The sequence below is a fragment of the Nyctereutes procyonoides genome, unplaced genomic scaffold, assembly GCF_905146905.1.
Source record: "Nyctereutes procyonoides isolate TBG_1078 unplaced genomic scaffold, NYPRO_anot_genome, whole genome shotgun sequence".
In the NCBI taxonomy this organism is placed as follows: domain Eukaryota; kingdom Metazoa; phylum Chordata; class Mammalia; order Carnivora; family Canidae; genus Nyctereutes; species Nyctereutes procyonoides.
In genome coordinates this window covers 16,871,303-16,899,013 of record NW_026575130.1, presented here as the reverse complement: position 1 = coordinate 16,899,013, position 27,711 = coordinate 16,871,303, and the positions used below count along the sequence as shown (strand labels likewise).

The window sequence follows — 27,711 nt, the reverse complement described above, 5'->3', positions numbered from 1 at the left end:
TTGCCACCAGTTTTTCTCAAATGTCCTTCAGCACTTCTGAATTTGTAGGAAGGCAGACTGGTTTAGATCTCAAAAGTGAAATTTTTCTTGATTTTCCTTCTTGAGTTAAAAAAAATTAAATGGAATGAGACACCAAGACCTACAGCCCACCTAAGTTTAATCATTAATAGTGAGTTCTTTGGTGAACTTAGGTCCTCATTTTGGAGTTTGGAATCTGACCTTTCCCCAAAGATAAACATGCTTGTTGCAGGTTCTGAGGAGGGTCACTTCCTGGCTGCCATCAGAAGAGTCCACTTCTCAGTGACTCCTGGCTGGGAACTGGATGCATTAGAGGGTAGCTAGTCAATATGATTCTCCTCGCTGTGCTTTTTCTCTGCTTCATTTCTTCATATTCAGCATCTGTTAAAGGTAAGTTTGTGTTGCCTTTTGCTAAACTTTAATATTAATCAGTGTGTGCATGAAAGAGAGAGAGAGAAATAGTAAAAGAGTTCCTAACTAAACCCTCTTCAAAACTACATAACTTTGGAATACTCGTGAAGGCATGCCTGGGTTGGAATGAAAACCAAATGCAAATTCCTACATACATTAAGAAAACAGAGGTTCCTTTTAGTTTCAGTTCCATAGACTAATGTGCTCCTTGCTTCAATTTCTCATTCATGGTCTATTTTTAAAAGGGAGAAAAGAAATGCCAACTATTGTTACCTGCTGTGGTTGGTCACTCAGTGAATGCAGCTCCTTCATTTGAATTGTAAAAGAGGATTTTGAAAATCCAGTTTTAAATTTCCTTGTAGTTGCTTAGCAATGTGACATCAAGAAGAATTAGACCCAATGAAAAAGGCGTTTGATTTGCCAAAGAATTATGAATGAAATGATAAAGCATGCATTTAATTACATTACCTCTCAAAAGTGAGAATTATCATACTTAGTGAATTAAAGAAAATAAAGCTACATGGTGTAGATTTAAGAAATAAGACTCATTATCTTTGGATTAATAGTGTTTCTACTTTAAAATAAAGTTGGTTTTAAAAAACACATATGAATTGATACCTTTTAGAACAAACATATTTTATAAGGGATGGTTAGTGCAAGCTGAAGGAAATGTATTAATATGGAATCTTGTTTTAAATCAGCTAGAACATAAACAAACTCCTTGGATTTCTAAGTGTGGCCCCTGATGTAAACTAATCACTTTTAGAGTCTCTTAAGAGGACACACTGTAAAAACCAGTTAATCTAACACATAATTTAGCATGATAGGATCCAGTTTTAATAACTGTGTACTCTAAGTGACATAAAACAATTCACTTGCAAACTTCTAAAACACTTTTGGGATAACTAGTTCTTGATCATAAAGTGAAATTTGTCTCAAGATTTCTCTTGAGAGACAATCTTTGTTATTGAAGAAATAAAGGCAGGGCTAAATTTAAATTATTTCAGCTAAGCAAATCATACTTTAGGCTCTGGAACTAAAGACAGTATTTTTCATCAATTTCTAAAGTGTTTATTATTTAAAAATATAGTCCTTATTTGGTATTATCTGCTAAGTAAATTTTTGAGCATTTGAAATATGAAAGATTTATATTCCATAATAGCAAATCTTATACCCTTATTATTTTGAGAAAAATAATTGAACTATAGTAGTTATTGTACACCTCTATCTTTTCCCACTCTATAAAGGAGAAAATTGGATAACTTGATGTTTTCCAACACATGCACATATAGAGACTCTAAGACACACACACACACATCCAGGCACATACATGACAATGACATACAGGAAATACAGCTTAGAAGATGACAGATAGCTAGTTTGTTGTGTACAAGCTCAATGGTAACTCCGGAGTTTTATAACCTGAAGCTTATGCAATTTAGGGGCCATCTTCGAGAAAAGATTGCAAAAACATCTTACTTTTGCAAATGTTACTGCAAAAAAAGATACGGCAAGAGTTCTCTTCCAAGATCTTGGAAGGAGCTTGGCCAAGTGAAGGCCCCAAAGTTTAAGCACCGTTGGCTTCATGCTACAAGCTACTTATGTCAAATATTATAAATAAAAAGTACAGGACTTGACAGCTCTCTCTACCTGGATGTAATAACTTTTTTTTTTAACTTTTTGTATTATGTTACCATGACTTCATTATAGATTCCTTACCCTTTGTAATGATTGACACTTAAGAAACAAACTACTTGTAATCGTCCATTTTTAAATCAGGCCATTGTAAGTTTTGGGATTTCATGTATCACCTCACAATCTATCTCAAACTTTAAAAAAATTATTTATTTTTACTTTTTAATTGTTCCATCTCAAACTTAATAATAAATGCAACTGTTTAGCAAATCCCCAGGTCTGGGTGGATGTTGAGTGCAGGTTGTACTGAAAAGAAGGAGGAGTGGGATTAGTAGGGACTAGGGTTCCTTTAGAAGAGAATAGGCTGAGTTCATGAATGTCCTCAAGACTCAAGGTTTCCTTACTTTTTTTTTCAATCATATTTTGCCATGGTGGATCTATTTTCAGTGCTTTCTTCATGTTTCCTTTATAGTACTTTTATTTTTGCTAACCCAGGCATGAGCTTTCTATTCAATCTTCTTACCTCTAAACCGGAACTGTCCCTTCACTTACTGTCTTTCTCTCAGTCCCTAGCCTGACCTTCACTTTTCAGTTCATTCTCATTAATCATCTTCCAATCTTTTCCCCCTTATCCTTCATCCTACTCTTACTTTTTGCCTTATAGTTTTCTGTTGGAATCCTAAATCCCATTACCTATCCTTATCACTATTGCATGTGTCTTATATCTCACCTTGAATTTACCTAGTTTTGATAAATGCATATTTTAAGATATTTCTTAACAGACTAAAACTGAGAGTTTTGTTGCTTTTAAGTCATTTAAATTTTAAAATGGATTTGAAGGGGCACGTTGAAGAGGTTTTATCTAATCTCAGTTACAAAAGTGCCATTTTGCATACTCTGTAGAGCAACATCCTAAGAAAGAAATAAATGAACAGAATAAATAAAATAAGCTCCTGTTGTCCAGTATTGCCAGATCTCTGAATAACATAAACAGAAAAATACTTATTAAAGAGGAAAGGATAACAGGGACAATATTACAGCACAGTTCACTTATTTTAATCCTTTTAGGCTTTATCTACAGTTAAAAGAGAAAGGAAAGGGACATCACTGTGGCTCAGTCAGTTAAGCATCTCTTTGTTTTAGCTCAGGTCATGATCTCAGGGTCATGAGATCGAGCTCCATGTTGGGCTCTGCGCGGAATGTGGAGCCTGCTTAAGATTCTGTCTCTCCCTCTGCCCTAACCCACACACATTCTCTCTCTCTAAAAATAAATAAATAAATAAATAAATAAATAGATAAATAAATAAATAAATAAATAAATAAAACAAAATAAAAACAAACTAGGAAAAGGATCTAAAATGAGGCCTATTTTTTTTTGATCACTTACAAATCAGAGTCAAGAACTGATCTATAATATATTGTCTGTTTTCACATTAATTGGACTGGTAAAGTAAAAGGGAAAAAAGATCAACATGATACTTTGGAAATCTTTGGGATTTAAGAGGGGCTATCTTCTTACAAACTTTTTGTAGTTATTTTAACAAACAGACATCTTTGTGTAGTCCACAAAACTTGGATCTCAGTAATTTAAACATCAGATTCTGCATTTTATCTGCTATGTTGGATTGAAAGCAGAGTCAGCTTTTCTCAGCTTGTGATATAATGCTTACTTTTCAGAACTGCTGTGAGGATTAGATAAGACATATATTTCCTTTATGCCCTCTGTGGAATTTGATAGGCATCATAAAAAGAAGGCCTCTCTGGTCAAAATGTCTTTCCTGGCCAGAAAGCTAACATTTGAACTTGTAGCAGTATCACCAGTTAAAATGTAGAAGAGTTGGAGGTAGAGGAGGCAAGAGTTAGTCATAGACTTTGTCTCCTTCAAGGTTTTTCCTGACTTTTTTGGTCTTCTGTATCTTATATCTGTGGTTCTGAGTGATTTGATGCTTGGACACAGTCTGATTTTGTATGTATACTCTTAGATACCTGCCTCCCATGCTTCCTTCTCCTGGCCTTTTTAGATTCCTATTTCTTATCTCCTTATCTCCTTTCTTTGAAGGTTTGTCAGAACACAATTTCACCACCCAAAACTTTCCAGAGGCTTTCCATCTCACTCAGAGTCCAACTCTAACTCATGTCCCTGCAAATCTCCCTGTCACCCATAGGCATCTATTTGACCTCATCTCTTGTAGTGTCTTTCACTTAATCCCAGTCTCTTTGGCCTTCCTGCTACTCCTCCATTACACCTGCACTGAGCTCTTCTCAGGGCCTTTAAACTTGCTATTACCTCTATGTGTGTGTGAGGGAGGTGGGAAAGGGGTGGTAGGTAAAAGTGTGGGGATAGTGGGGAGGAGGCTCTTCCTTCCACAGATATCCCTTGGCTAGCCTAAAAGCCTTTGCCCAGAATATTACCTTCTCAGGATGGTCTTTTCCTCAGCATTCCCATTCTCTTTCCTGTTTCATTTCCCTTCATTAGCATTTGTAACACTTTATAATTTCCTCATAATCTTTTTTATTGCCCATCTCCTCCTCATTCAATGTAAACTCCACAAAGGCAGACATTTTGTCTGCTTATTAACTGGTATAACTCCAGAACCTAGGAAAGTGCCTACCACCCAGTAGGTGTTAAATACATCCTTGTTGAATATATGAGCAAATTCCTAACTCACTCCCTAGGAATGAAAGAGTTCAACCTAAAGGTTTAGATGTGTGTAGTAAAGGAAGAGCATTGTCTCTAGAGCCAAACAGCCTGGGTTCAAAACCTGACTCTATCACTAACTGACTGGGTAACCTTGGGCAAAATGCATAAACTCTACCTTTCCATTTTTCTTATCTATAAAAGGAGACTAATAATGGTATCTACCCCATCAGATTCAAAATATTTGATCCTACTCCTTCACATTTCTTTGGGTTAAGTTAAGCTGAATTAGAGAATGTGTGAACTGCTCCATATATCAATTATTTTGGCTCACTATACTATTTGACATTTAACTGCCTCTGCCATATTAAAACCTGTACTAAGATTTTATGTAGTAAAACATTACTTTATTCAGGAGCAGCTAATTTAAATTTACATAGTGTAGCCTTGAAATGTACCTTTGTACTAAAAGTTTACTATAGTTAAATAAACTGTAATATATTTATTATAATTAGTAGAGCAAATTACATTTCAGGGGATAGTCTTTAAATACCCAATAAGGAACTGCCTTCTAACCCTTAAAATTACCTCAACATTGATCTGTTGCACTGAAATGATATGTTAATTACAAATGTTTTTTAATTAATTTTGTAAAGCGATTCCTGGCTAAATCTTTACTTGGAATCATATCCAATATACCTCAATAAAGCTAGGGGGAGAAGAGAAATCATATCCATATAATTAAAAGCAATACGATATCTCCTTAAAAAAGGGAAATATCAGCCAGGGCAATATTTAGGTTATCTAATTATCAATTAGGAATACAAACTAAAGTTTTCTAAAATGGAAACTTATTTGTTTATTAGTTGTTCTTTTTGTTGTTGTTCAAGTCTATATTTTAGCAGTTGGAGAATAGAACCATCTTTCATTTAGCAAATATTACCAAGCTCCTACTAGGCACTGCTTTGCTAAGTGAGGAATGCATTGATAGCAAGAAAGTACAGTCCCTTGCCTGACAGGTACCTTACAACTGAGCCTTGACTGTGTCACGATCTTTATGCAGGTCACACAACTGGTCTCTCATTAAATAATGACCGGCTGTACAAACTCACATATTCCACTGAAGTTTTTCTTGATCGGGGCAAAGGAAAACAACAAGACAGTGTAGGCTACCGAATTTCATCTAATGTGGACGTCGTCTTACTGTGGAGGAATCCTGATGGAGATGATGACCAACTGATCCAAATCACTGTAGGTATTTTCTTTCAGAGATGCAAAGATTACATGTCTTTGTGAAGTGTATCATTGGACAGCACTTGTTTTGTGCTCTTGGTTATATATCCATTTAGTTTTTTATCTATCACTGAAATAAATAGATCTACAGTTTAGAAGTTCTTGCTAATCAAAAGTGATCTGGTCTTTCCAAGTTGTTGAATAAGCAAAAGAAGGCATATGTTGGTGAGTAACTATAGCATGATATCCAGTTCTATATTTCACATTAATATTTGCATTAAATTAGAATCCATTTGAGATGTTCTAGGAGTGAGAAGAAGTCTAGAATCCATATCATGTGAAACACAATTAAGATCACTCTAACTGAAAGAAGAGATAAATTGGGAGCTCTCAATTTTGCTGAGTTCTTTCATATAACAGATAGAATTACCAATGAGGAAGTGAACCTATTCTATATTCTTCCTGAGGTAAGAACCAGGTGCTGTCTGGCATGGCAGTGTTTGGTCAGTTATGATAGTTTAGATTTATGTGTTGAGAAAGGAGTTTAAATTAGATGGCCACTGAGGCCTTGAACTTTCAGTTTTAATATATAAATGATTCCATATTTGTTTTCAAGGGTCTAAAGGCAATAGATTTCTCTAGTAAAGTCAGTTATTCTTCCACATGTTAGTGTGAAACAGGTACACAGGACCAAGATTTGTTCCTTTGTAACTGATAAGTAGTTGTTGATAAACTTCCTAATGAGGTGTCATTGTAATACATATATCAAGTGATCTTTGCTTCTTTGGATGACTCTAATAGCTGTTGTGACTTCCAAGTTGGATCAAAACTTCATCATCCACTTCGGTAAGCCATTTCTCAATAGAATGGTAAAGTACTTTGCAGAAAGCATTATGCACTTCCTTGTTCAATAATCAGACTGTTTATCTTTAATTTTGCATATATAAGTGAAGTATAATGGGTTATAATCCCTTTCAAAAAATGGTAAAGAAAGTGAAGAGACTCGGAAGACAGCAACAGTCAACATGATTGAGAGTGATAGTAACAACAACAAAAAAAAAAGAGTCACTTTCCAGTTATAATTATTGTAAACCTGAATTCACAGATTTCTTTAAGATTCAGTATTTTTACCTAACTCAAAAACCTAATTTTTGGATGCCTTCTCCATTCTTTTAAAGTTAATGGCTAAGTCCTATAAATCATGAATTGAAAAACAACAATACATTATGGCCAATGCTGTTTATTGCTTTACCCCATTTTATTTTCTAAGAGACTGTGATGGAAATAGACATAGCAAATTTTTCTAACAGGTTTATTTCCATGATTCCAGATGAAAGATGTAAATGTTGAAAATGTGAATGAGCAGAGAGGAGAGAAGAGCATTTTCAAAGGAAAAAACCCACCCAAAATCATAAGAAAGAAAAATTTGGAAGCTTTACAAAGACCTGTACTCCTTCATCTAATCCATGGAAAGGTAAAAGTGATTTTGGGGTGTTCCATCTTTTTTCTTCTACTGTAAATTTTTCTTCCTTTCAGTAGTTATTATTTTGAGGTAATCATAATATCATTACTTTCATAGTAAATGGAAATTTTTCAAGAACAAATAAGCAGAGACTGCAAATTAAATGCTTCAGAAGTAAATAAAGGCGTTGAATTCACTTATGTTTTTAGCCACTTGTTTCCTATTTTTATGAAAATTTTTATAGTGGAATCAAGTATTTGTTTATTGAGATGCATTATTAAAAGGTATATTCCTTATTAAATTAGGAAGGATTAGGAAGGTATTAAAACACTAGGTCATCACAGGTGATTGTGTACATCATTTAGGAAAGTAGACAAATTATGAGATTGAAATGATCTAACTTGAATTAGTGATATTAGCTCATGAGAATATCAGTATCTGGCTAATATACAAAATTGAAAGGGCATAGCATTTTAAAGGGCATGGCATTCCTAAGGTAGAGTTGATTTTTCAAAGAAGCACTTAGAGCTTATTTTAAAACTATGACTTTGAAAAGCATTTTATATATTAAAGTACTTAATGAACACTATAAAATCCATTTGAAAGTTTGCTCAGAGAATTCTGTAGAATGTGCATAACTTATGATTTGATTGTAGTCTATTAAACTGGTCATTAAATGTTTGAAATTGAGACAAAATTGTGATCAGTGAATTACTAGGCATTACATATGTGGGCTTTTGAAAAGTATAGATATTATATTGATATACATAAAAATGTATCTGTAAAGATAAAAGCTCAATTTTAGGTACCAAAGGAGAAAAACAGTAAAGGATCTTCAGAGCTAAAGTGCTACATGTCTCTAAAATGTCTCTAGATTCACATTTTCTAGATTCAAATAAAGGTGAAAACAAATACATTAAATTATAAATTTCAGACATGTGATATATTGCTAATCATGATGTACATTTTTATATAAGGCACCGAAAAGGGATTCTTGCGTTGTTACTTCTACAACCAAATATGATTCCCCATCTCAAGGCTGCTTCTTTTCTCCTTGTCAAAATACTTACCATGCCTAACAGTTTGCTCACAGGCCTTTTCTTTTATAAAGTTTATGTCCTTCTAACCAGCTGGAAATAACCACCCCTCTTTAGAACCCTCTTAACACCTTGTAGCTCGCTTGTGGCCCTATCACTGTTCTTTTGGTCATTGTGTTCATTGCTAGATTATGAGTTTCAGTAGAGAAAATTCCCATTCCTATGTATATTCCAGCTCCCCCCTCTCTCCTTCATGACCTTCTACTCTCTTCCTCCCCAAAGCACCCAGAACCGTGCCTTGCATCAACTTAGTGTTCCAGGAGACTTTCCCAATATTCTCCCAAACTCCATACTTTCCTAGACTTATTTCTATTCAAGTGTTTATCGCAGCATGTTGAAATCCTCTCTTTATCTGTCTGCAGTGCTGACTGCAGCAATTGGGCAGCAATTGTGTCTTTAACTGTATATTCAGTGCCTGTTCATAGTAGGGACTCAATGAATGTAAACTAAAGGAATGAATCTATAAGGGTATATGGGGCTAAAATGAGTTAAACTTTGAGAAAGACTTTGGTTATTGCTGAATTGTACTGAGCACTTACTGTGCACCGGAGACCAAAGACATTGCATGAATTATCTTTTTTATCCTCATGAACACCTCTGGGAAGCAGGTGCTGCTTTATTATCCTCTTGTAATAGATGAGGAAACCAAAGTTAAGAGCAGTAAAGAAATTTGCCTAGGGTCACACAACTGGCAAGTAGTGCAGATGGGATTGAAACAGAAGGTCTAATTTCAGGGGCTAGACTGGAAACCTCCACATTATATTGTCTTCAGCTATAAGGATTTGGGAAGCACCACCTCTTTGGTTGACCTGTTTTATCCTCCAATGTATCTATTAACTCACCTGATTTTCATATGACACAACAAACATGAAATACCATTTTTTTCCTTTCTTGCCTTCTAGTGTGGAAAGACACCTGAGCCCATAAAATATTAGTTTCATTTATAATCTTAATAACAACCTACCATTTTATAGCCTCTTGGGTAGCAGTTGAGTACAAAGTCTTTTGTTACACACACACAAAAGGACTCAGTGCCCTCACTGTTCAAAGGCTGGGATGAAGCTGCCACATCATTATTTCAGTGACTCCAACATGCCAATTCTACATGAGCTGTGATTGCAATGATTTACGATAGCCTCAGGTTAAAGTGCACTGTGGTATCTATCAATGATATGATAAAGTACTCATTGGAAAAAAAAATATGACCCTGGAGACTAAGAAGCCATGTGGAATTTTCAGCCACATCACTGTCAGAAAGATCATTATTTAAAGGATCACTTCAGCCTACTATGAGAGGATTATGAAAGGAAAGGCTGAGCTGCTGATTGGCAGTTTTATTAAAAAATATGTTCTACCTCAGGCTCAAATTAAGTTTTACCTCCTGAAATTTCTGTGACTTCAAGGATGCTCAGCAGCATGTATTTTTTTGTCCTGCCGGAGCCCCCGTTTTAAGCTCTTATATTTACATTATAAACGAGAACTCATTAAAACACTCAGATGCATTATTTGTTGTACATCATCTTTTTTCCATGTCCACTCACCTTCCCCACATACGTGTTTGGGCATGGCTTTAGTTTTGTCTACATATCATAAGTGAAGTTGGAAACATGACAGTTACCTGGTTATGTTGATTAACACTGACAAGCAAAAGATGCCTCCAGTTACAGCATGGATTATTTTTTGGGCCTAAAATGCTAATCCAATTAACTGGATAATTACTAGATTTCCATTTTTGCTTTTCACTGTCAGTATTGATGAAAATAACCTCATGGCTGCTTAGTTGGCCCTTTATTTTGTGTTGTTTCTAGGTATTGATTTGTTCTCTGAATCTGGCAGTATGGCTCCTTTATACACATTGAACCTCCATAAGAAATGTGACACCCTGAAATCCTTCGGTTGTTCAGATACATCTTTACTTGTCTGCTTTCCAATGTGTCCATTCCCTAGCTATACAGTTAGATATATATCAAAGATATATTTAGAGACACAGCTCCAGCTAAGTAGATTAAATAAAATGATTAGTCTGTTTGCTGGGATTCTTTTTGCTTCTTTTGGCTGTTTCTCTTATTCTTAAAGAATATATTAATTAAGGGGATATATAGAAACATTTTTTTTCCTAAGGAAAAAATACAATGAATCCCGACTGATTCCAAGTTAAAATTGGCCCTCAAAATTTGATAAAAAGAGGCACTGTATCTCCTTCTCCTCAGCTCACCCATCTTCCTCTGTTTTTGGTTTCCTTGGTTTAAAGACTTAGTTTGTATAACTAGATGGTGTCACTGTTGCTTTCCGGAAGCTGTGGGCACTGTGAATTCAGATAAGAGTCCTGTGCTTTCAGATATTCAGAGCTCATTTCAGAACTGAATGAAGTAAATCAGTTTTATGGCCTGAATATAATAAAACTTATTTGATTCCTATTACGAAATAATGAATTTAAGATTATTGCTGTGACAGCCACATGGATTGAACTGCAAAGTTCTGACTTTTTTTTTTTTTAATTATGAAAGCCTGCTTAATTCTAAGCATTTTGACATTTAGCTAATATGGATACCAGAGCTGTTTTCACTTTGGATCTCATTGGTCTACACTAAAAGAACAGAATTTAGGCCCCAAAGATAGCAGTCGTACAAGTGAGGAAAACATATTTGTCCACTTTTCTAGTTTTAGGGAGCCAATAAAAACTAATAGAAGAATGAAAAAAAAATCTCTTTTTGTCTTCCAGTTTACATTGTTCCATCTGTTAAAGAAATAAAGTTGCTAATACCATTTTCTTAGAGACCTAGCAGTCAAGAGAAAACTTGATCCATAGGCATGGGCCACTGATAAAAGAGTGTTTAATCTTTTGTATAGTCCAAAAATTAAATCAAAGAACTAGGTTTCCTGAAATTTCAGGTAAAACTTTATATAAATATTCCAGGCATCATTTTATAGCCTGGAAGGAAAGTGAGGATACTGATGATTGTACAAGTATTTTCACCACTTAAAAACTCCTTTTTTGCCTCCTGAAGTACTTATAACTCAGGTCACAAAAGTCACAGGCCATAGGCATATGCGTATTGCCAGTAAGAGAGTCCTTCTGGCTGTATCTGGTTTTAAGCAATCCACCTATGAACCTTTAGTAGTCCTGATATCTGGAGATACACTCCCAGAAATTTGAAAAGGAAGTTACACTGTAATTCTGAGAGGGAAAGAAGACCCAGTTTACAAAATAGAACATCAGAAACAGCCTTGGGTCTGAGAAATTGCCAGTGATTTCTTTGAGAATATGATACCATGGATTTTCAGACACTGAGGTCACCATTCCAGTTCCTTTTTAACCTGGACAAACACAATTCCAACATTTATAGGTTTGCTCAGTATAATGACTAAAATTGATTGCTGGATAAAGTACCTAGTAAGTTTGTCACTAGGCAGAGTATATGTAGAAAATAAAAATAGAGATTTAAGGTACCGGTTTGGCTAATTCAGGCAAAATATTCTCTTCTAAGGTGTGAGAGGGTTTTCATATAGGTTGAATTGTTGAGCTTGGTATTAACTGAATTCATTGCATAATTTCTGAACTTTCTATTTTACTTGAAAAATCATAGTTGGTTTTAGAGAGAATAGGAAGGCATTCGGGATATTTCCAGTAGGAATGCTCAGCTATAATTACCAGAGACCTTGGGGATTTTTACAAGGAAGTTATATCCATTCTCTATTTCTAAATTATGTGATGTGTTTGGAGTTGATACAGGGTGAAGAGTGGCAGAACTTCCAGAAAATTATCTTTGTATTTTTATTCTTGTTTCTTAAACATGACCTAAATTATCAAATTGGTATGAGAAATTGTTATCACCCCTGGGCCTACAGATATCAAGGGTAAAACAAAGCTAAGCTATTGACTATTACAGACAAATCACAGTCATCCTCTTCATTTCAACCTCATTTCCTGCCTTCTGAAGGGAGTCAGAGCAGTGCCTGTGACAGGCCATGCAATGATAGCAATTTCAACCTCAAATCCTCCAACCTTCTCTATCTCCTTATACTCAGGGTCAACATGAATCCTCTGGAAGGCCAGCAAAAGTCACCTCTGTGGAAGTTTGTCCATGGGCACAATGGCCTGTCTTGGTGCTCATCGTAATCCTTAGAGACTGTGCTAGCTTATGAGTGTCAAGTGTGATAATTGCCATTCTCTTCCAAGAACTAACTGATTTCTTTGTTATTTTAAACACTGGTTCATTTTTGTTTCAAACAGAGTGACAGGAAGGGAACATACTGATATTTTCAAAGAAAACATTCCTGATTTCTCTTCCTTCAGCAATGCTTCTTGCTTTCACAGAAATCCCAGTCTAAATCGGTTTACCCTTTCTTTCCCTAGGCTATGCCCATTATGTTCAGAGACTTAATTATCCATTTCCCAAAATTTCATATTCTCAGAGATTAGCTTCTTAGAAATTTAAATAGTTTCTTTTCACAAAAAAAGAAATCCTAGCTTTGAAGTAACAGGTCTCTATCTCCCAGACTGATAGATACTGCTATTGATACATAATGCCTTTTTGCTTCATTTATGTTTGTCTTTTTTTCCCCCACTAGGTCAAAGAGTTCTACTCATATCCAAATGAGCCAGTGGCCATAGAAAATCTCAAGAGAGGCCTGGCTAGTCTGTTTCAGATGCAGTTAAGCTCTGGAACCACCAATGAGGTACTTACTAAGATTAAGGATCCAGAATATTATTTGCAATACTTACCAAAATTGCTCATATGGATTTCTATTTGTAGAAATTGAGTGAAAAAGTTACTACTGTGGTAATGCTCAGAAAAGGTGAGTAGGGTGGTTAAGTCTCATTTACATTTGAAACTAATTACCATTTATCCCAATTTGTACTCAAATACAGAGTGAAAGAAATTAGAATCCATTATACTAAGGATACTTTTAGAATGAATGACAAAGATACAGAAAACATTGGGGAGCCTCTCAGTGGCATCACTGTGCATCACTATCCTATGGGGACCTTATTTATGATATGGATTCGCTAGATTCACCGCAGAGATTCTGTCAGTAGATCAGGACCTGAGCATCTGTATTATAACAATTTTCTCAGATAGTTTGGATACATTGTCAGTTTGGGGAACCAGTGGTCTATACCAGCCTCCTTCATCTTACAGACAAAGAAACTGAGGTTAGACTAGAGAGGTTAAGTGGCTTCTCCAGTGTCACACTTTGAGTCAAAGGCAGAATTGAGTCTGAGTTTCCTCTTCTGAATTCAGCCAACCTACGAGTGGGTGAGAAAAATCTAATGGCAGGGCTGAGCTAAGGGAATATTGGTAGTTTGCTAGAATAAAGGCTAGATGTGGTGCTGGCCGAGACATGGGGGAAGGCTCAGAGAAGCTAAACAGTCCATACTGGCATACATTTGTCCACACTCATATTGTTAATGTGACTTATAATGAGTTGAATTAATCCCACAGGTTCTTAAGGGTTTCTAATTATATTCAGCTAGTCAAAGAGCATGTGTACGCATGTTCATGCGCACACATATTCACATCTAGATACAGAATTAAAAGTCAGATTGTCTTCCCACATAATTACCCATTTACCAGAGGTTTTGATTATGACCAGGCCATTTGTCCAATTCTTACTAGATGTTAGAGAGAAGTAGGAAATCCTTTATTATTACTGGGGCAATAAGAGGATGGTGGGAAGACTAAAAAAAAGAGGATGGAAAAGAATCCATATGCTTCAGGAAACACTGAATTCTACTTGACTTTCTATCTCGTCAGCCTGGGCAAAATGAGTCAAAAGTCAGTCCCCCATGGCAATATCAGGAAACTCAATTTTCAGGCCACTTCCCACTGGAATTTAAATGGTCCACGTGAGAATCCCAAACATTGTATTTTTACTTTTCTTTTTAGGTAGATATCTCTGGGGATTGTAAGGTGACATACCAGGCTCATCAAGACAAAGTGACCAAAATTAAGGCCTTGGATTCATGCAAAATAGAGAGGCCTGGATTTACAACCTCAAATCAGGTATGGTTGATATTATTCTCTTTAAGGCATCCAAATAATTACATTTTGTAGAGTTAATTTAAAATAATAGAACAATAAGGTAACAGTATAATTTGGGAACGTTTATAATTTTTAGTTTAGGTTATTGTTTCACACAATATCAAATGAAAAGGTTTATTTTCGTATATTGTAAGTTTGGGCAGTGAAGGGAAGGTATTAAGGGGAAGTTCGTTTGAAGATTTAAAAAAGAGTTTGCTATTTGACTTGATTTAAAGATAAAAAGCTGATTGTTACAACTACAAATATGTATTTATATGTATGTATTTATTTAGGTCTTGGGTGTCACTTCAAAAGGCACAGCTGTTACTACCTATAAGATAGAAGACAGCTTTGTTATAGCTGTGTTTGCAGAAGAGATACATGCTTTTCGGATGAATTTCCTACCAACCATTGCAGGCAATATAGTATCAAAGTAAGATAATGATGAAATTTAAATTTTCTTTCCTATTCTTTGTTATATTGTTATGTTTGGTTTCTAAATATATATGTTACAAATGTTAAACGTAGGTATGTTATATATATATATCATATATATCATATATAATATATATAGATAGATATAGATATATAGTGCTTCCTCATTTTGACTATTAGCTTCTTGAAAACTGTGATTATATCTTGTTCACCTTTATTTTTAACATCATCTACAATACTCTATGGCATTTTTTAAAGATTTTATTTATTTATTCATGAGAGACAGAGAGAGAGAGAAAGAGGCAGAGACAAAGGCAGAGGGAAAAGCAGGCTCCATGCAGGGAGCCCGATGTGAGACTTGATCCTGGGACTCCGGGATCATGCCCTGGGCTGAAGGCAAGGCACTCAACCGTTGAGCCACCCAGGGATCCCACTGTCTGGCATATATTAAGTACTTGCTGTTTTTTTTAATAGAATTTCTTTTAAGATTGTACCAGTCATTTATTGAATAAATATTACATTTAAAAAAGACAAACTACCTGATTCGTTCTAGTTTATTTTCTAATTTCTCTGTTAGAGGTTTCCAATGTTAAGGTTAAAAAGTGGTGGCATTTGTATGTTCTCTCCTTGAAATTTTTGTTGTTATTGTTGTTAAGAAATACATAAAAAGTTCCATAGTAAAGTCATATGACAGAATTTTTGTATTTTTGATTTGTAGTACTTAACCATATTCAAGCCTGTTGTTTCAATGTGAGAAAATTTCTCTAGTAAGAAGTCCTCATGGGCTTAAGAACTAGAATTTTCAAATCTAAGAGTATATGTTGTTTTTGTAATTTAATATAGAAGTGTCCTAGCATTAAATATATTCTATCATATGCCATTTCTGTCAAATACTTTCTCTGAAGTAGCTCTAATATCAGAGGAGAGTGGATGCAAAGTCTTTGGAGATGTGCCTCAAGCCATAAATGCTTGAAATTTTTTGAAGTCTCATCTGGATAGAATTTTTCATTTTACTTTGCACCATATTGTTTTCATATATATTCATATAAAATAAATATTTTAAATTACTTACCAGGTCTGTCAGTTTCCATTGTCCTATAGCAAACCACTCCCAATTTAGTGGTGCAAAAAGCAGCAGTCATTTTATTATTCTCTCTCAGAATTCTGTATCTTGCCTTGGCTCAGCAAGGCATGCCTTGTCGGGTCTGTTCTGTAGTTGTAGTCACCGACCAGAGCTGGTTCAAAGGTTATTTCCTCATCTATTTATTATCTGAGCTGGAAAAACTCAAACTACTGAGGCTCACAAACATGAGCCTCTTTATCAACATGTGGCCTCTCAAAATGGCGGCTTTAGGAGCCAGACTTTGTACATAGCAGCTCAAGGCTCTGAAGGGACATACACTTCTGGCATTCCAGATGAAGGCTGAATTTCCTTTTAAGATTTGGCCTTAGAAGTCATGTAGTGTCACTTCCACTGTCCCTCTCTTAGTTGGGAAAGTCACAGAGTCCTGCCCAGGATCAAGGATAGGGATGCAGACTCTACCTCTTGATGGAAAAGAGACAAGATTCTGAAAGAGCACAACAGGGAAAAATATCATTGAAGCAATATTTAGTAAATAAGATTTCTTAATTGTCTTAGTTAATAAGTGATGTGTGGTTGTATTGATGACATCATTTTCAGAAAGCAGGGCTAAATTCAGAAGAAGTAACATCACATATCTTGTTCAGCATCTGGGCAAGTTTTCTTCCCTGTATTCTGTTAAATCCAGACTCAATTTTTCAAAACTTTGAGTAAATTTGTTGCTCCAGAAAGATTTCATAATTATCTTGAGGTTTCTGTTACTGAGATTTGCAGTTTGAAAGACACGGACTTACGTAGCATGAATAAATTACTATCTGGTTTGCCAGAAGAATGACAATCAGTAGCTTGTTCATTCAAAAGAAAGCTGTTAATGTGATATTTCTTTTCCTTGGTTGTACAGGCAGAAATTAGAGCTGAAGACCACTGAAGCAGGCCCAAGACTGATGCCTGGAAAGCAGGTTGCAGCTATAATTAAAGCAGTTAATTCAGAGTACAGAGCCCTTCCCATTATGGGACAGAACTTCCAGAGCGAGTGTAAAGGATGCCCTTCTGTAAGTGTGAATAACTGGTCAGATAGGGGAATAATCATGGCTTAAAATTCTATTTTCCTTTTGTCTCCAAAGGAAGCTTCAGTCAATTCTTTCAAAAAAAGTTTATAAAGAGCTACCAACCACCACTGAATTATAATGGCACCAGCACTTAACAATATGCACCCGAGATGATGTGTAATCCAACAATGATTAACAAATAATTACCATCCACTCATCCCAAATTTAAAATGTTATGACTTAAGGGCAGCTTCTGAATAGTATGCAGGAGGGGATAGAGGGCTTAATGAAATTAGAGGAAAGCATATAGTGTCAAGAGCATGGACAGGGATCTGAATCCTGAAAGTTCTGCTGCTGAGTAGCAGTGAGTTCTCAGGTTAATATTTTACTGAGCTCTGAGCTCAGTATTGCTGTGAGAACAAAAAAAGGATACCAAGCTCTCTACTAAATTAGGAAACACTTCTTTACCACACCCCAAACTCCCCTACAATTGTGGCCAGAAATGAGATAGCACATCTCCAAGGCAAAGTATTGATCATCATTAACATTTTCAATCCAACAAAGAGAAATTTCATTTATCGCGTAAGTCACCTGTGACGATGCCCACAGATAGAAATTTTCTGTTTAACATTTCCTAATACTTAACCTCTTGTCAGGAGAGCAAACCCGTGGCTTCATGCTCTGTTGGTAGCTACCGGAAGATGTCATTCCCTTGGATATGATTGGTGTTCAGAGAAGTAGAATTATCAAGTACTAATATATAGTTTGCTTAAAGTATAAGACATTAGTTCCTTGCTAATTTATCAAAATTGAACTAAGGGAAAAGCAAAAAGGAAGAAGAATTATTATTCTTAAATCTTATTTTTTATTTGTTTTTCTTCCATATATCAGTTTATATTTAGTGTAATTTTTCTAATGTGTGCTGTGAAGGTGGAAATTATTTAGGAAAGTGGCTGATGAAACCAGTAATCTTTTATAATGCTGTGAGCTACTTATTTCTCTCCCCATGGTTATTAAATATTATAAGCCATTTTAGATTTCTGATAATTACTTCTTCTTTATTGTAGGAAGGATGATGTCTTTGAGGAATTGCTTTTCCAATTTCACTACACTGTCATCATTGCAACCCTTTAAAGAAAAGAAAATCTGAATTCACACTGGTGTCCTCAGAAATGACCCACTAGATATTTATCTAAGGATAGCTGGAGTTTTGCTTTGGAATATCCTCTTAAGTTTAGATAACCAAGATAGATTTAAAAAAGAGAAAATATATGTCTATTGCTTATTAGAAGGAGTAATTTAAATATTGGTAGCATACTGATTATTCCAGAATAAGAGAGCTGGAGGTCACTAATGGGATTAAACACATTATTTACAACTAGGGGAAAAGTGGTAAACTATGAAAAATCAGTTACTTAGCTTATTTCAAAGCCAGAATGTCACCAATTAGAATTATTTACTATTGTCAAAACCACAAGAGAATAACAATAGTATGAGAATTACCTTTATCTAGATACTACTCAACATATAAGTAATGAACAGTTCAGACCTCAGCATTATTAAACATTGAACTTTATAAAAACAATAAAATAAAGAGATAGACTTGGGAGTTCAGTTATTACAGAGACTGATTTTCAGTGAAGGTCCTAGTACACTAGAAAACTGGCACAATAATTTAGCAGTTTAAGTTTTTCCCCCCTTCAACATATCCTGCTGTTAAGGAAAATTCTGCATAGTTGCAAGATGGTAGTCAAAGCCTGGCCTTAGATATAATTCCCTTGGTGTAACTATGTAATGACCTTATTGGCCCAGGAGCCTGAGTTCTTTGGAGCTAAGTACTAATAGACAAAAGTGGTCCTCCCACAGAGGACTCACACACAGGGTCAGCAGGCCTCTATATTTGTCTCTGAGAGTCACAGAAATGTGAGAGGGGCAAGTGACAATCAGGTATATTGAGGTAAGATACAAAAAAGCTTCTGCTTATCAGTTACAAGGAAACATTTATTTCTGGGAATAACATTCCTTTTCAATGTGGATGTCCAGAGTCACAAATGGCATGTGAGCCTGCAGCAGTGTTTCTTTGCAGCTCGCAGAGCACTGGCAGTCCGTCAGAAAACACCTGCAGCCTGACAACCTCTCCAAGGCTGAGGCTGCCAGAAACTTCCTGGCCTTCATTCAGCACCTCAGGACTGCAAAAAGAGAAGAGATCCTCCAAATCCTAAAGGCTGAAAACAAGGAAGTATTGTAAGTTCCCAAATCTTGTGTGGGGTTGTCTGTAGACAAGCATTTCCAGGTTATTGTTTTCTTTTTAAGCAAGAAAGATCCTTTTTAATCAACTGGCCAACTTCCAAATTAATTACTGTGTTGTTTTGCATTTTCATCAAACAGCTATGCCACAATACAGTAATTTAACCATTACTTGCCCAGAAATGTGCCAACACAAGGTTTTAGCAGTGACTCAGAATGAACATTTTTTGAGTGTTTATGAGTTTAAATCAGGTCCACATTGGCATGTAGATAAGGAGGGGGTAGGACTTCATCCTGACATGGATGCATGTCCTGCCCCCTGTGTTTGGACCTATTAATTTACATTTGAAAAGATTCCAAAGTTGATTATAAAAACAAAAAAAGGGGTATGACTTCTTTTTTTATTTTAAATTTAATTACGAATATAGAGTACATCTTTTGTTTCAGACGTAATATTCCATAATTTATCAGTTGCATATAATACCCAATGCTCCTCATATCATGTGCCCTCCTTAATGCCCATTACCCAATTAATCCAACTATGATTTTATTAAAGATCCAGTGACCATACCCATCGAAGCCATTTTTTTTTATTCAGAAAATTGAGAACTAAGGTAAATAGTCAAAGAGAATCTAGAAAAAAAGAAATCTGAACATTATTTGAATGTTTGGTGGAAGTGTGATTCATTGACATACATAGTAAAGATAGTTGACTAAATTCTCAAATTTACTTTGTAAATACAAGTGTTTTTTTGTCTATAATAAAGATTTGTAAATATAAATTCACCTGTATGATACTAATTACCCCAATGATACAGAAGACGGTTCAATTAATTTAACAGCCAAAACTAGCCATTACCATAGTAAAAAATGGAAATTGGCCAACTTATACACACACACACAGTAGCAGTAGCAGTAGTCACTGAGTTCAAAGGACTCAATTCTACAAAGAAAAGAATTTAGCTTTTTTTCAAAAAGTCTGTTTATTCTTTATTCTATTTGTTATTTACTTGCTTTGAGACACTTTAAAAAATTGATAGGAATTCCATATGACTAACCAGAGTTGGTTGGCCTCTTCAAAAATAAATATTTGAACTAGAAGTTGAAAGATACACAAGTCAGAAATTCTCAGACTCCTGTTTTAATCATAAAACTTTGAAATATATTTGTAGAGAGATTTGTCTTTATAGAAAAGGCAAGGGTACCGACAAGAAAAGTTTAAATATTGGCCATTAGTTTAGAATGGAGATTGCATTAAACTGTAACCTTATTTGTGTCCTAAAAGCCTTAAGATAGTAATTATTTGGATTATTTCATGATGTATTTCCTAAATCAGAGTACAGGTTTCTCCTGCTACCCAAAAGTAGAACCTCCCTATGAAAACTTTTACAACCTAAAATAGTTTAAAGCAAAGAATTGTCATTAATTTACGTGGAGAATTTTTGAGCATTTTCAAACCAAAAAAAAAAAATAATAACCTCTCAGGTTTTTCTGATACCTTAGGACACATCTTGCAAATGCATACACAGAATACATTGAGATAAAGCCCAGATGCTCATAGACACAGTTCTAAGCTATGGTGGCCTGATGCTGAGATCCTGAGTATAGTTCCTTGGGAAGAGGCTTGGTGGAGCCACTCTTCCTGCTCACGGTGCACGGCTGCCTCTATAACAGGCTTGCTGCAAAACACATTGAATACTATTTTACTTTTAACTACCCCCCCCTTTTTTTGTAAAAGTGAAACTCTTCAGATCTCTTTTAGTTAGCAAAAACAGGTACTAATGTAGGTCTTTTGTAAAAGCAAAGTAGCCTAACATAAACTTTGGAAAAGCAGGGGATACTTGCATTTATGTAATACTGTACCATATAATATGCAACCCACATGTAGTATAATGTAGTAGAAAGGATACTGGGATGAACTAAAATCAGAAGACTTGGGTTTTTTTTTTTTTTTTTAAGATTTATTTATTTGAAAGAGAGAGAGAGAGAGCAGGGGGAGGGGCAGAGGGAGAGAATCTCAAGCACATTCCCCACTGGGCAGGGAGCCCTAAACAGGACTCATTCCCAGTACTCTGAGATCATGACCTGAGCTGAAATCAAGCGTTAATACCTAACCAACTGAGCCACCCAGGCGCCCCTGGAAGGCCTGGTTTTTAATTTTGACCTCCAACAGCGTCCATCCTTTGAGCAAATTATTTACATTTAGCCTCTGCAAGCCTCACTTTCAACATCTGTAAAATACAGAGAATAATTCCTTCTAATTATTATAGCATAGTGAAAGGCAGGATGGTGGAATGTAATATTTCCCAAAGTGTCCATTGTGTGTATTCTGTAATTTGAAGAATTTTAACAGTATGCCAAGAGGAAAGAAATCTGTGAGCAACTGAGTTGGAAAAATGCTGGGTGAAACCAAATCAAATAGTTTTCTTGGCTGCAGAAATTTTCAACATCTTTAGTCGTAAATTATTATGTATAAGTTTCCTTAAACATTTGCTAGGCTTAAATAACCTTGAAGAGCCCTTTCCTTACAGCATTTCATAGGGCTAGAATCACACGGAAAAAAACACTTTGGGAAACACCAATATATTTAAAAGATCATGGATACCAGAGTCAGAAAAACCTGAGTTCCAACCCCAGCTATACACTTAACAGCTATGGGGCCTTGAACATCTCTGAGTCTGTTTCCTCATAAATAAGGGGAAATATTAGTATTAAACTGACAGAGATGTTTCGTGGATTAAATGAAGTAATTGTATTAATAACAATATATATTTATTGAGTGTTTACCACGTGTCCAGCACTATTCTAAGTGCTCTACATAGATTATGTAATCTATTCTTCCCAACAATACTAAGGTAACCACTATTTTTAGCCCTGTCTTATAGACAAAGAAATGAAGGTAAAAGAGAAGTTGCACACCTAAAATTTCTGGTGCAGTACTTGCATAATAGGTACCTAGTAAGTATTCTCTCTCAGTTTCTTCATTCACTAGTTTTTTGCTAGGAACAAAATGATATAGTGCAAGCATATCCCTTTTTTTAAGTATAAAGCACTAACCACATGTATAGTGTGTTTATACAATGTGGAATAAACTTACATACATAATATATTCATTAGTACAACAACTAGTTTCAGAAATTTTACCATCCCAGACCCAACTAGATTCCTAATGACTGGTATATATAATTAGAAATGAACTTGCCTATAGGAGCGCTACTCTGTCCACACATAGTCATATGGTTGAACATTGAACTATATACCATGGTACTTTTTATTTTTAGAAAAAAAATGAACAAAATCTTCTCTCTTGGATATAAATTAAAGTTAAAAGGATTTCCCATCTTTTCTTTAAGTAATACCGCCTGAGTTAAATTAGGCATTTGAGAAATGTGTACATTTGCAAAGCTAATTAGAGAAAGAGAATCAACATTTGAGACCATAAATCTGATGTATTACTCATACAGAAAAGAATTTGAACCTAATTTATAATTTTATGTGTATAATTTTGGCATATAAATTTCCAAGTTATGTTTGGCTTAGGCTATTACAGGAAAATTAGTTTGTATATTCTAAGTATATGTTGAGTTACAGAGAGAAGCATTAAAGGAGAGGTTTAAAATAAAGTAGGGACGTCTTTTTGAGGAAGTTATTCATTTTTCTTTTGTTTATATAAAAAAATTTCACTTCTTTAGGAAACTCAAATCAATGGAGAGTCTGTGAATGGTAGATATTTAAATAATTCCTAAGTGCACTAAACATTGATATCCATGACTCCTTTTTCTTAGACCTCAACTGGTAGATGCTGTCACCTCTGCTCAGACTTCAGACTCATTAGATGCCATTTTGGACTTTTTGGATTTCAAAAGTGACAGTAGCATTGTCCTCCAGGAAAGGTTTCTTTATGCCTGTGGATTTGCCTCCCATCCTGATGAAGAACTCCTGAGAGCCCTCATTGTAAGTCAAATGAACACTGGGAAAAATAAAGGCTCTCAGCTGCTAAAAAGTTCATTAAGAGTCTAAGCAGTAATTAGATTATTATCTATTCATTAATCTTAACTGTAGTAAACTATTTCACAGTGTCTTCTTTGCAATTCCTTTAAAATAACATAAACTGTATTGTAAGGAAATTAAAAAGATTATATTCACCTATCATACAATATAATATATAACAAAATTTCAGAGGAAGTGAATCTTGATTATTCTCAACAATTGATTTTTTGAGGATTTGTTTTGATTTCAAAAGTCTTTATGGCATTGAATATACAATACATTGAAAAGATACAATCTTCCAATATAAAAAATTTATATTGGAAATAAAAGCTAGACTTCTCTTGGGTTCAAGATTTAAAAAACAAAATGTGCACTTATCCCTTTATGAACTAATGGAATAACTCATAATATTTTTGGAAAATGAAACCATTTGAGGACTTGATAAAAGCAATGAAGCTTCTCTTCACCCATATGCAAAATTTTACGGATTTTTTTTTTTTTTTTGGTTCACTGACACAGTGAGCCCAATCCATAGACCTCTCAGAAGTTCATAGACCTATGTTAAGGAGATCTGGAAAGGAGAGATTCTAATAACTCTTTAATTCAAAGTTAGAAAGTGAATTTTTAAGTGTCCCCAAATCAAAATTTTGAATATGCTATCTAGGAACATAAAAACATTTTTCTTAGACATTGGTTATTTTGTTTCTTAAAAAACATTTCTTAAAATGTCCATTGGAAATGTTTAAATGTTTTGATAACCTATTTTATCTCTCTTTGGCTAATAGAGTAAGTTCAAAGGTTCCTTTGGAAGCAATGACATCAGAGAAACTGTTATGATCATCATTGGGGCCCTCGTCAGGAAGCTGTGTCAGAATGAAGGTTGCAAACTCAAAGTAAGTGCAAATCCAATCTCATGTATTATATAGTTCCAGATCATTTTATGTCATACACACTGAGCTGCCTATCATTGGCACTCCTAATCTCCCTTACCCTACTCCACTTTCCCTATTTCCTAGCAATTATTGTCATCTAACATACTTTATAATTCAGTTATTCATTTTTCCTGCTATTTCATTTTTTTAAGAAAAATATTAGACTCTAGGACTATCTCCTAGAGGAGAAGATTTTTTTAAGGTTTATTTATTTATTTTAGAGAGAAAGAGAGCATGAGCAGGAGGTGCAAAGGGAGAAGAGAGAATCTCAAGCAGACTTCACCGAGCTCAGTTTCCTATGCAAGGCTAGATCTCCCAACCCTGAGATCATGAACTGAGCAGACCAAGAGTCAGGTGTTTAACCAACTGAGGCGCCCTGAGAAGAACTTTATAAGAAGTGTGGTTTGCAGTTTTGAGTTTTGATGGAGGGAATTTAGTTACTTCTGATTACCCAGAACTTTACATTTTGTTTTTAATTTCATTTGCTTGAAGCTTCTCCATTTGCTTGAGTGGACTATCAATTTTAACATTTTTCTCATAAAAAACCAAAAACTCACTTTGTAAGCTTAACTAGATATAGGAAACCCAAATGGATTAATATCCAACAAAACCTATCTTTCTATAATGCAAATAAGTTAAAGATACTGAATATATAAAAAGTCTTTTTTTTTTCTTTCTGGCCCACATTTATTACACAGCCAGCTTCTAGTCAGCATTTTTCTTCTCTCTCAAAAAGGACACCACTATATTATTTTTCCTGCTGAGTGCTTGCCCTTAAAAATAACAGGGAGAACATTCTTGAAATAGTGCTGAAAGAGGCAACCCATAACTAGAATGTAAACTAAGTATGAAAAAGAACACTAAAAAAAGAAATGGCAATGAAAATGTTTGAATATCATCCTAGTGAGTTCTGGCAGACATCAAATTTGTACTATTTCTATGACATCAAAGTCATATGACTTCTCATATTTTTCAATTTCCATAATTATTTGAGTAGCCAATTTATTTCAGTAATCATATGTCAAATATTTTGGCTAAAGACAAAACTCATACATGAAAATATCCATTCAGCAATATTTAATGAGCATCTACTTTGTGCTAGGTATGATATTAATCCTTTAATATAAAGATGCATAAAATGCTTAAGATAAAGATGCATTAAAAAACCATCCTCAAAGAACTCCCAGTCCATGTATCAAATACAAACAAAAATCATATTGAAATATAAGCAAAGTGCTCTGAGAATACAGGACGTATAGCAAACTATTCTGTTTGGAGGTACTGGGGAAGGTTTCACCAAAATAGGGATATTTGAGCTTAGTCTAGAAGAATTTTTTAGGTAAAGAGATGATAGTATGGAATGAAGGACATTGTAGGAGAAATACAACAATGCATGAAAAGGTCCAAAGTCAAAATAGGTCTGGTATGCTGAGAGCAGTGAGAAATTCTGTGGAGCTGGAGCATAATGTATTCATATTTGTGAGTCAGATAGGTGAGAGTATAGCTGCAAGAAAGAAGGGAAGAGAGAAAAGAGAAAAGAAGTTGGATCTTTATTAATGAGAAGCTCACAAGTCTGCCCTTCATTCCGTAGAAGGAGAGGAAAACAGTTAGTTTTTAGGCAGATGAATGAGATGCTCAGATATTTTTTTATTTGTAAAGAAACAGAGTGTATGGACTGGCTGTTGACCAGATTAGAGCCAGTGAGAACTGATTGGAAACATTTGCAACAACTGGGCAAGAATTAGTAAAGGTCTGAATTAACAGAGAAGCAGTAGGATTGAGAGAATGAGACAGATTCAAGAGTCATTAAGGAGGTAGAGTTAATACTACACAGTGACTGATGGGCTAGGGAGGGGGGGGTGTATGAAAGAGGCTAAGAAGTTGGGTGACTAATATGCTTCCAGGGTAGGATACTAGGTGTGGTGATGTCATTCACTTAAACAGTTTATAGAACTTAGTTTGGGGGTGGGAGGAAGGTGGAACTATGGATTTGGCCATGGTAAGTTTGAAATCCTCTGGGCTGCCAAGTTGAGATGTCCAAAAGACAGATGGCCATAGCGCCCTGCAGCCCAGAAGAGGAGTTAGGGCCAGGAACAGAGTGGCTGCAACCTTGGGAGAGAATAGAATGTAGCATGACAAGGAAACCAAACAAAGGATTAAAGGTAAAGTTTTGCTGAAAATGGGATAGCGAAGTTCTCATCAAATCTTAAAAGTTATCTTATAGGTAGCTTAAAACTATCCACTACCACTGTCATTCAATTTGTTAATGTTTTGGGGCAACTTTTTAAAAAATATATCTTTGAAGATAATTAGCCACATGATGGACTGTTGTAAATGTTGACGTTTGCTTTTCAACTTTCTGTGATGGAATATCTATCTACCTCTAGCCTCTCAGGAAAAAATTTAGGGTATCTACAGGACATACAATACTTTTACTGCCCCGAAGTTATCTGCTATCCTGTCGATTGCTGAAGTTTTTCAGCATTTACTAATGTGAAAACTCTCACCTGCCCTGTGACAGCCAGACAAGTTTACTCACTGAATACAAAGCCTCCTATTTCTTTTTATTATTAGTTTTTTGCCTACATTTTGACCTCCTTCCACCTTAATTTCATTTTTCCTCAAATTTGTATTTGAAAAAATTCAAACCTACAGAAAAGTGGTAAGAATAGCATAATTCCTTAAAACTCTATGTATCCTTCACCTAGGTTTGCCAATTTTTAACATCTTGCATATTTCTAGTATCTCATTCTGTTTTATCTCATTTTATTTGTATTTTGACTGAACTAGGTGAGAGTGGGTTGGAGACATCTGGCATTTTATCCCTTAATCCCTTTTACTTCACATTACTTGAGTGCTATTACATCTAGGCCCTTATGGTGGACAAAATATATATATCTATATTTATTATGTGGCGAGCTCATACTGCTATCTTTAATTCCAACCCAATGCGACAAGCTTCTTTCCTTCCATTCCATATGTTTGTCTTCCTTCTACAGCGAGAATCTTGATGTTCAAGAACATCAATATATTGATTCATTTGCTCATTCCTATAACACACATGAAATAGTTTGGGAATTGCTATACCAGTATTGCTACAAAAGTCAGACTAAATAAAGTTTAAGACCATCACAGTTCTTTTTGTTCTTAGAATATAATCCACTAAATGGGTACAGCCAGAGCTCTATATTCAGAAGTCTCTTGCATCAAGTCTTTGTTATTCTCTTCTGTTTAATGATGTTAGCAGTTTGATATACACTTATGTTTGTTTCTGTTTGAATTCAATTTTGGCAATCTTCCATCCTTGTTGATTTAATTTTATTTCTTGAATATGTGAAATAATAACATGGTTCAAAAGTCAAAACTACCTTTTAAAAGCATTCTCAAAGGGATCCTATTTCCTTTCCTAGCCCTTCTACCCATTCTCACCTGCCTCCTCCACATACTTGATGTCCTT

At 35.1% G+C, this 27,711-nt stretch overlaps 1 protein-coding gene across 1 annotated transcript in view; it reads left to right on the top strand.

Moving 5' to 3' along the window:
- Positions 1–272: 272 nt before the first annotated feature.
- MTTP (microsomal triglyceride transfer protein) overlaps positions 273–27,711 on the top strand; it is a 44,984-nt gene continuing 17,545 nt past the window's right edge. The window contains exons 1-10 of the mRNA XM_055342341.1: positions 273–408; positions 5,766–5,953; positions 7,266–7,409; positions 13,067–13,174; positions 14,386–14,502; positions 14,814–14,953; positions 16,938–17,088; positions 19,172–19,329; positions 23,118–23,286; positions 24,108–24,215. Coding sequence (XP_055198316.1) covers positions 348–408; positions 5,766–5,953; positions 7,266–7,409; positions 13,067–13,174; positions 14,386–14,502; positions 14,814–14,953; positions 16,938–17,088; positions 19,172–19,329; positions 23,118–23,286; positions 24,108–24,215 — 1,344 coding nt within the window. The 5' untranslated portion in view covers positions 273–347. The remainder of the gene's footprint in view (positions 409–5,765; positions 5,954–7,265; positions 7,410–13,066; positions 13,175–14,385; positions 14,503–14,813; positions 14,954–16,937; positions 17,089–19,171; positions 19,330–23,117; positions 23,287–24,107; positions 24,216–27,711) is intronic.